Source organism: Buceros rhinoceros, unplaced genomic scaffold, assembly GCF_000710305.1.
Source record: "Buceros rhinoceros silvestris isolate BGI_N320 unplaced genomic scaffold, ASM71030v1 scaffold3927, whole genome shotgun sequence".
Lineage (NCBI taxonomy): Eukaryota > Metazoa > Chordata > Aves > Bucerotiformes > Bucerotidae > Buceros > Buceros rhinoceros.
Genome location: NW_010420278.1, coordinates 96,257 through 106,360, shown reverse-complemented (window position 1 = coordinate 106,360; position 10,104 = coordinate 96,257). Strand labels below are relative to the sequence as shown.

At 40.8% G+C, this 10,104-nt stretch overlaps 1 protein-coding gene across 1 annotated transcript in view; it reads left to right on the top strand.

Moving 5' to 3' along the window:
• GAS6 (growth arrest-specific 6) overlaps positions 1–10,104 on the top strand; it is a gene marked incomplete at its 5' end in the record, with an annotated part of 40,578 nt that overhangs the window by 5,653 nt on the left and 24,821 nt on the right. Inside the window, 2 exons of the mRNA XM_010139242.1 lie at positions 8,498–8,522; positions 9,311–9,373. Coding sequence (XP_010137544.1) covers positions 8,498–8,522; positions 9,311–9,373 — 88 coding nt within the window. The remainder of the gene's footprint in view (positions 1–8,497; positions 8,523–9,310; positions 9,374–10,104) is intronic.

Sequence of the window (10,104 nt, the reverse complement as noted above, 5' to 3'; positions counted from 1 at the left end):
AGGAATGCCTTGAAGAAGAGAGGAAAGCAGTAGAAAAGTTTGAGTGCCCAGATGTGTGCGATAGCAGCATCCCAGCTTTCTGCTGGGATGAGATCTGGGTGAGCACCAGTATTCTCTTTCTTCTTCCTGTAGTTTGTTATAAAGGAAACAGAGGATGGGAGAGAGTCATACCAAACTCCAGTGGGTCTAACTGATCTGGAAGGCAAGCAGATTGGGACTGTGGAGCACGATGCATCTATCTGCTTGGTAGTACAGACACAGCACGTGTTTGTGATGGTGGAGTTCAGTAGGAGGAGGGTGAAAAAAATATTCCTGCCTACCTTAGAAGGCAGCTCATACATTCATTAGCTAAATGCTGCTTTATCAGAAGTTACTGAGAAGGGTGAGCAGAGTTTGCTGTTGGTGGAAGCAGACATAGCTCCTTCAACTCTTCTGGACTCATCTTTATCTGATCTTTATCTGTTTCCACTCTTTAGCCCGAAAGTTCAGAACAGACCTGGAAATACTGAAACACCACATCATGAAAGTACTACACACTAAACCTCCTGTGCAGCAGGAGGGAAGGAACAAGAGAAGACACAAGTGGCTAGTGTTACACTGAGGGCCTGCTTGGAGATAGGATGGAAAAGGATGCTAAGAATAGTAAATTGAAGCAGGAGGATTATTCAGGTTTGGGTGAAGAAGGAAGATAATGAAAAAAGCAGGTGAAGTTAGGGTAAGGCAGGAGTAAGAGGAGCAGCCTACTGGGAATGAATACAGTTTGTTGGTACAGCTGCATAAGTATCAGGTAAGAGAAACATTGAATCTCTGTAAATTGACAGTTGTTCTTCATGTGCGCTCCAAACTGTAAGTGAACTTAATGAATTACAAGCAATTAGTTTCCAATAAGTAGGAAGAACAAGGATGGAACCACTAGTGGAGATTTAGAAGAAACTGAGAAGGAACATAGCAGGGAGGTTTACTTCTACTGATGTTACTTTTCAGGCTTTGGTTTCACGTTTGGGAGCTCAGCTGATCTAGTTGGAGCAAGCTACCCCCTTGCCTATTCCATACCCCTCCTGCACAGCAATTTGTGCAACTGCATGGGCCGATTTAAGTAACCAATCTAAAGAAAAGCAGTCAGGAGAGAAAAATGATCATTTTGTAGCTGGATCGGTTCACCAGTCCAGTCTGCCACACAGCTTCACAGAGGGTTGCACCAACACAATGGGAAGGACAGTGTGGGTTTAGGATGGGAAGGCCAGGTGCCAGGGATGAAGCAGAAGGGGTCATCGCATTTTGTGCTGTCAAAGAAGTGACTGAACAACCAAGACTTAGAGAGTCTCATTGAAGTTTTTCAGCAGGTGTCCCTTCCATATCTCTACCTTTGTCACTGTTTTGTTATGATCTGCTGTTCTAGAGGCTCTCCACACAGGCACATGTCTGTGGGCAAGTTTCCTTGTTTATTGGTTTGGGTTTTCTTCCTGTTTCTTTGAGTATCAGCAGTAGGACCCAGAGGAAGAGCAAAGTTGGAAAGTAAGGAGGATGCCCGGGGAGGTATTGTCTTCACTCTGCACACCTGCCAGGACGGAAGGGTGCATAAATGAAAAGGTAAAAGGAGAATGGGTCATGCTCGCACAGTACAAAATCTTGTGCATCGGGAGAGCTACCACATTTGGCCGACTCCGGGAACAGGGAGTCCTAGTTCACTTCCAGAAAACATTTAGGACAGGAACAGAAAAGCAAAAGTTAGTTATTAAAATAATGAACAGGGAAGTATGAGGTCAAACTCTGTCACAAGGGCCTAGTGTTGTCTCAGATGTCACTTCCCTATTCCTCGCTTGCTTGCCCCCTTGGAGGCCAAATCCTGCGATGCCTTAAGTAGCTGAACACTGCTGCCATGAGTTTAAACCTCTGCAAGTAAGCAAAATGGTACGAACCAATATAATCAGTTTACAGAAAGAGGGAAAATACAGTATTTCTTCACCTCTAGAGCCTATAAGAGAGATCACAAACTTTTAAATCATGTTGGATGTGATATATATCTGTTCAGTTTCACATACGGCTGAAATAATTGTACAGTAATGACACAAGGTAGGGCGTTGAAGGGAGACAGCCTTCTACTTCTGCTCGGTATTTTGTCAGATCCTGGTTTGCTTAATTGGACTGAAGTTTCTAAGTGGGTGTTAGTTCAACCACATGTACAAATATTGTACTATTGCAACAAGGAAGGATTCCAACAAGCAACACCACGTGCAGATCTGTTTTCAAATTGCACGTGAATACAGCTGGAGGGGAAGTAGCCTGTCAATCCTGAAGCAGTGCAGGGAGCCTCAAGGCACTTGTGGTTAGATTGCATTAAAAATAATGTAAAATCACATGCAACCGGCTCATTGGAGTAACTCTACAAATTATTTTTGTTGGAGTATTTGGTCCTTGGCACCTGTTACGTCCATTTCACATCATTAATGTCCAATCAAACCTTGCCTCAGGCTGCATATAAAAATAATCTCTCTGTGCCCCCTTGTGTTTTGCTTGGCTGAAACATACAGGAACTTTTTTTCTTCTTTTCTTTCCTTTCATTACTTTTTTTTCCTGTAATTGTGCATTCTAATCTCTGGTGGGTTTTTCCTTATTGCAGAGCAGTATCTTTTGCTGAAGTGGCACCTCAGTAAGCTGTTGGGAAACAGTCCTGCCCCTCAGAAGAGGGCAAGGGAAGCTATGACAACAGAAGAGTTTTTTCCCAGCCTTCAGAATTCTGCAGAGATACCTAGTCTGTATGAAATGGGTGATGCTGGAGAGGGTGGTCTTTAATGCATCTTTTTTTGAAAGATCAGCAGGTTGTGGTTTGGGGCAGTCACAGTCATTGTGCACCAGAATAGCTGGACAGTGTGAAGTGCATACTTTGCAAATGGACACAAAATCTAAAAGCTACCTTGAGCAAGTTTAACTCTGGTGATAAGAGATGAGACTTGGAGGTTGCTTTTAGATTGTAAGATGACCTGTTTGCTTTCCTAAAGCCTCACTTGCCAAACCATGGAGACAAGTTCTCTGCTCCTTACATGGAGAATGCAGATTACCCCAAAGAAAAATAAGAAGCAAACTAACCTGGCTGGCAGAAGAGTTCCTCACAATGAGAAGGAAAGCTTCTGCAAGCAACATGGTATTGATTTGAGCATAACTATTATAACTGTAGGTTCTACACATTAAAATTCTGAATTGCAGGACTGTTTAATTACATTGTATGAGAGGAAGGCCTAATCATTCAGCATGAGATTGGCTAGGCATCAAATGCCTAGAGCTGTTTTATGAAAAATTCAGAGAGCTCTTGAACATTCGTGAGATTTGCATTCTCAAGTTACAACATTAAACAACTGTCAGGCGCTAGGTTATAGACAATTATGGTCAGTAGCGGCCATTTCTTTGCAGGGATAGTGCAGACCTGCAGCATGGAACACGACGTACATTTATAAATGAGGAGGTCAGGCCATGCCCAAGTCAAACAGTGCTGAAGGAAAGAGGAAAAGGGAGAGTCATTATATGGAAATGAGAAAAGGGCATAATGTGGGAGTTGTTGCTGTTCTCTGAGAGGTAACTAGGTGACTAAGAAAGTGCTTTTTAGAAATTACCATTGCTAACACAAGTCTGTGAGATCCTGCAGTGCTAGAAGTGCTGCAGATACGGAGCCACAGGATGGTTGAGGTTGGCAGGCACCTCTGAAGGTCACCTGGTCTAACCCCCTGATCAAGGAGGGCCACCAAGAGTCAGTTGCCCAGTACTGTGAACAGTCCTTCTGTAAATTATGCCTTTTATCTGCTGCCGCTGTAGCTCAAACGTGATTTGCGTTAGATTCAGTGCTGATCAGGCTTACCTGACAAGGAAAACAAACAGAAGCAGCTGACAGGCCCTTTTGGCTGAGGTTCCTGGTGTTGCCAATTACTTTAAGCAACAGTGAGAACATTTTCCTGGTGTAGACAGGTCATTGTTATGTTTTCAGAAGGGCTGTTTTTATACAGTGACTCACATTAATGCCCATTCTGATTTGGTGTTGTTCCGTCCTCTCTAGAAATGCAACGGGACTAATACATATCCAGTATAATTTCACTGACTTCTAGGTTTTACCACTAAGGGAGAGTTTGGACATAGAGTTGAAAACAAACAGTGACCCCAGTCTCATTGCAAGTTTTCTTTGGCAGGGAAACTGATGTAGGTTCTTCTGCCCCTTTGACTGCACAGCTCTGCTATGAACTCTTTCCTTCACGTTGCTGTTCTCCTCAGTTGTTTCAATTCAGGGTATTGTGGGGGTGGTTAGTAATTCTTAATATTTCACTGCAACCATTAACATTTTGAAGAAAAACCAAATATAAAAATGAACTAGAGTTTTGAGGGGATGTTTGTTTGGATTGGTTTTTGAGGGACACTTTTAGATTCAAGCTCTCTTTTATTTTTAGATACCCACACTAACTGTTGTAGTGACTGTGTTATAAGCTCTGGTGGGAGAGGAACTTCTTAACCCCGTGAAAAAGTGTTTGGTGTCACTCTGCCCTGAAATAAATGCATGCACTCTTAGGTCTTGCACTACTGTTGTGGAAACCAATAATTGTGTTTAATGCATTGAAAGACTTGCTTCTAGCATGTACATGTGTTTGTGTGAAAGGGGTGACGTCTTGTCACAGGTTAGGGCTGGGCCAGCTACTAGATGAATGACAGATGCTCTCTATTAACCTCTCCAAGGTCTCTTGAACTGGGCTGAAATAAACAAGCGAGGACCTTCCTGGAGTGACTGGTCTTGTGGTGCCCTTTCCATTTTGCTGAAGGGGTGGAGACTTGTAGCTATGAGGCACTTCCCAGTGTCCTATTTCTCCCTCTTTACCTGAGATCTCTGCTGAGATCTGTACTTCTGGTGGCATGTGATGTGTGATGTGTAACTCACACTACATGCTGGTCTGCAGACTGCTGGTGTCCTGGTGCCAGGCCCTTGAGTACTGAAGCGTCTGGTATCCCAGTCAAACTGGTTGATGAGTGGGAACCCGTCTGACAGAAGGTGTGTTGAGTCACAGAGAAGAGGAGTGGAATTACATTAATGTTTTGCTGGTAGGAGTAGACATAGAAGCTGGATTTGTGGAAACTACGTTTGTAAAGCTTGGTCTTCTGTGGAGGTTTGTGCTTCTGCAAGGTACTGTCTTCTTCTTGCATGCACTGGGATATTACTACTGTACAGATTGCTTAGAAAGCTTGGTGAGGTTAGTGTGTACAGTGTGTACAGCAACCTATCCAGAGGATGTTTATGTCCAAACCCCATCCCTGGAAGTGTTTAACAGACGTGTAGGTGTGGCGCTGAGGGACATGGTTCAGGACCCCTGCAGTGAAGGGTATGGTGAATGGTTGGACTTGATGGTCTTAAAGGGTCTCTTCTAACCAGATTATTCTATGATTCTATAAAATATATTTGTTCATAGCTTTTTATTTTAAAAGCCTATTGCTCCTGAGTTTATTTTCAACAGTAATTAGGAAAGCAAATCCAAAGGGGAAGGGCTGACAACATTTAAATGTTGACTTCTTTTACCAGAGCCCAAGCTGAAAATTCGACACTTATTGTAATTCTGACTTTTGCTACGATGGTGGTCACAGTTAAATAACCTCCAGTGTTTTGTTCCTGTGAGTACCAGGTGGATTTCTGCAGGGTGAGATGTTTGGTGAGCCTGAAACCGAAGGTGAGATATCAGCAAAGTAGTAACTGAGAATTTTTGCTAACTCCTTCTTAGCGAGTCTCAAAGCATTTCTCTTCACATTTTTGTTGGATCCTGAAAATTCAGCTGAAGACTTGTGCTGAGGGGAAGATGAGTCTCAGAGTTTTAACAGGGACCTGACCCTGAGTAGAGTTTTCATCTTCCCTGATATCTGTGGGTTGTTAAGATTTAGTACAGCACAGAAGACTGAAAAGGCTTTGTAGAGTAGAGTGCTCTCACAAGAAATAATGTACATCTGGCTGTGCAGGTTAGGCACGACTTGAATTTTTATCTGGGAAAACTTCTTATCAGTGGGTTTTGAAAAGCGACTCCTACTTTCAGTTTAAGCAAGTTCCTTTTCTCAAGGTGAAAGATCATTAATCCTTCATTCTCGATTAATCTTTTGGCTGAATGGAAATATGTTGTAATTGTATTTCCAGAAGCCTGTTGTAAGGAAAATTGCTTACGGAGAAAAATTAAAAGTTAATCATACAAGAATGAGTAATGCTAGAACCTGAGATCAGATTGCTTTGTCTTAGAATGGTATTATCAGCAAGTGGTGTAGACCTGGAGAAGGGCTTCTGGTCAGCAAGCAGTTTTGATTAACATAAGCAAATGAGGAAGATAAAGGAAGAAGGGTTCAATTTCTATTAGTAGCCTCCTGTTTAAATCACTTGTGTTACACACCTCATGAAGTGAAGCTTGTGGTTGTGCAGTGTCTTGGAGTTTCACTCGTCTGCTGTTTGGCTGGCATTGAATCAGTATACAGTCAGTTTGTAAGGTTATTTGTGCAATTAAAGTAACTAGTTACCATAATCTTTCATTTGAGAGTAAACTCTATACAACTTTTTTTGCACTCAATTCATTCATCAGAGGTCAAGAAGAAAATGAAGTGCTATGCCTGTGCCATCAGTGACTTGGAGCAGTTAGGCTGGTGGCCATGAATATGAAAGCTCCTATTTCTTGTCCTGTTGAGTGCAGTTGTTTTTGCCAGTGTATGGATTATCCTGTTGCTGGATAAACATATCTGCACATTCTTGTGATGTATTTTGAGCAAAGGGGAAATAATGAAAAAATGTTTGGAATATTTCATCATGTGCTGCCTTCTCTTTCTCATCAAGTGCTGGTTCAGGTTCAGTTTGTGGCTATAGCACAGCTGGGCACTCATCTGAATGCTTAAGACTGTTTAGATTTACTTTTATTTTTACTGTGTGTTTTTGATTTGTCTTTTCCAAAACTAAACCTTAAAAAAAAGAAACCAAAGAGGTATTACAGAGCTCAATCCCAGAAGATGCCAAGCCTGTTACCCTCATGTCAGAACTGAAAAATAGAGTAAGCATAAGTTGATTCTTCTACCTCTTTATTGATGCTTTCATGATTTAGGCCAAATATTTACATGATGCATTTCAGTAACTGGGGCATATTTGCCAGAAGTGATTGATTTTTTCTGGTGAATGACAGCAGTGTCATTGATTGCGTTAGACAGTCCAGGTCAAATTGAATCATGGTGTGTGCCTGTCTTTGTTGTATGCACGTGACTGTATAGATGCATGAGCTTATCCAAACATCTGTAATAAAAGATAAAATAGTTTCTTATCTTGCACATTGTATAGACCAAATTAATTCTGTAGAATACAGTATACTTTCTGTCCCAATCTCACTGCAGAAAATGTTACATGTAAATTGAACATGGTGTATGAAAGAGAAGTACACTATGTGTATGCTTTCGTAATTAGCTGAAAAGTGGTTTATTTTAACAAAAAAGAAAAAAATTAAGCACTGATACAATCTATAAGCTTTCCCTTACTGCATGCCCCATTTACAATTTTAACAGCACTTGAACTAGTGACATATATTATGAAATTCAGTGTGAAGTGAAGTTGGAAAGAAATGCTTTTTCCTGGCCATGTATTTTTTTTAAGAATGTGGTTTAATGATCAGCCTAGGCCAATCTCCCGGTACAGCTGCATTTTCCTGCTGTTTCTTTGTGTTGGTGCAAGCAATCATGCGACTGGCAAGGCCTCAGCAGGCTGAGTATTTTTCTAACATGCAAGGTTAGACCCACCAGCAGCTGCTGCTCTTGCTATATGGCTACCCTTCATTGACACAAGGTGGAGAACAGTAACACGTGGCCCTGTACCGTAAGAGGAGCGGGAATATCTTTTGCAGTCTGGTTTTAGATTAATGAATATAAATTTTCCCCTCACTTGCAAATTTTCACTATTCCCTTCTTTGAGGGACTATCTCCATGATGTGATGGTGTGGACAGTACGGCAGTGGGTGCTGTTAGAGTTGTAGCATGCTCTTTGTATGAGCAAAAGACACCCTTTTATTTTAGTGGTTGTGATGTTAGGGTGCTGCCCGTATTCTGCATCAGCAGAGGGCCCCCAAGGAAGCACTGAGTGGCTGAGTGATCCTGTACTTTTCCCCTGGGGTTTTGCCTCTAGATTCCTCTTTCTTCCCCTACCTGATGCCATCATCAGCACCTTTGCCTCTTGGATAGCGGGTAAGTGGCTTCACACTCAGCCACTGCCACTTAGCAGGTCAGTTGCTGTCAAAAAATACCTTGAGACTGGAGTTAATGTTTCTTTCCTTTTCAAAAGACAAAATGCATGTCTAATGCTGTGCTTCTGGCTCTGAATAAAAAGAAATTAGGATGTTGGTGTTTGGATCCTGTTAAACAACTGCTGGGCAAGACCACCGAACTAACAGCAGCTCTTAAATAGTAAGACAATAGAAGCAAATATTATTCAATAAAACTTTGCCTTTTTTTTTTTTTCCTCCTACAGGAATATTTTTACCCGAAATACTTGGGTGAGTTGCAGCTTTTACTTTCACCTTGTGGCAGTGCTGGTATGTGATTCCTAACACAGCTTAAGCCTCTGCTAAGGGAAGTGATGGAAATCTGACTGCAATAAACACACGTTGCTAACTTTTAAGATAGACTGTACATTCCTTATGTGATTTTTATGGTGTGTTTTTATTTATGTATGGATTTGCTCACAGAAATCCTTTATGTGTTTTCTGCATGTTAAAATGTTGATGTTGCATTTATATCTGTAGATTACGGCATCAGTGAATAATTTGAAGTCTTCTACCCTTTTCCCTTTTTAAATTACTTAGCTATTAACTAATCTCCTTATTTTAAGAATAATGCCTTTACTGATTGAACCACTGGCTTATTCTATTGACTGTGTTGTAGTCATGGCATCATATTGTTTTCCTTTTGTGTTTAATTTGTAGTACTTAGGTTCACAAATGCCAACAGTTTGAGAAAACTATATGTGCCTTTTAGATTTTGTAAAAGAGATTTAGTAGGCCACATCTGAGTAGCTACTAACATGCTTCTAGAATCATAGTAGCATCTGGTTAAGTGATCATCCTTTTTAGATGGCATATAACTCTATAGTATATCAGAGCTAAAAAATTTTAATGGGCTTAAGAATTTTAAGGCATCTGGGAGATTATAATATTGCATAGATTTTGCATCCACCCTCTGAAACCTTACTTAATAAATCAGCAGGCCAGGTATCATTTTACATGCTTTGAACAGCTGCCATGTCATCATTATAATAATAACAATTTCATTTTCTGTTCTTCAGCTTGTATTCAGAAATATGGGTCACCATATACAAGGAGTCCAGATTTCCTTACATGCGTTCATAGTAAGCATTTTTGTTTTGTATATTGTAGTTAAATGTTCTCTCATTCTGCCTAAAGGATTGGGACCAGCTCAGCCATCTCCATTTTTTATAGTGTCTGAGTACCGACCTTCCTATTCTCTAGGCATGATATTCCATTTCACTTGTCCTATCTGAGCAGCAAACAAGACCTTTTATAACCTATTACCATCTCAGTGCTTTGGTCTTTTATGATGTAAGACATTTCTTTCCCACCAGTTTCCCAAGGTCTGAATAACCTGAGAAGCAAGAGGGACAAGAAATAGGATTTACCATAAGTTTGTACACTAATCTTGGCCTTTCATTTCTTTTCTGTTGAATGCTAACTTTGGCTCACCCCTGTTAAAGAACCTTAAAAAAAGCTTAAAGTCAAACCCAGCCTTGTGTTGGACTTCTTTGTGTTAAGGAGATCAGTTTCACATGTCATGTGACTATACCTTAAATATTGCAACCTTTAAAGATTCAAATGGATTGGGAACTTAAACTGATATCTGTGTAGAGGAGGAAGGGCTATTTGTTTATCACTAACATAGAGATCGGAATTTAATGAACTCCTCTAATACCTTCCAGTTCCCTCTTGTAGCTTAGCAGTGCTAAGGGTATAAAGCTGCATAAATACTCTAAATATGTTCTGGGAGTTCAAATGGGAAGAAAGTCATATGTGTGTATATTTATTTTCATTTTTACCCCTGTGGTACTGCCTCTTATTGTGATCA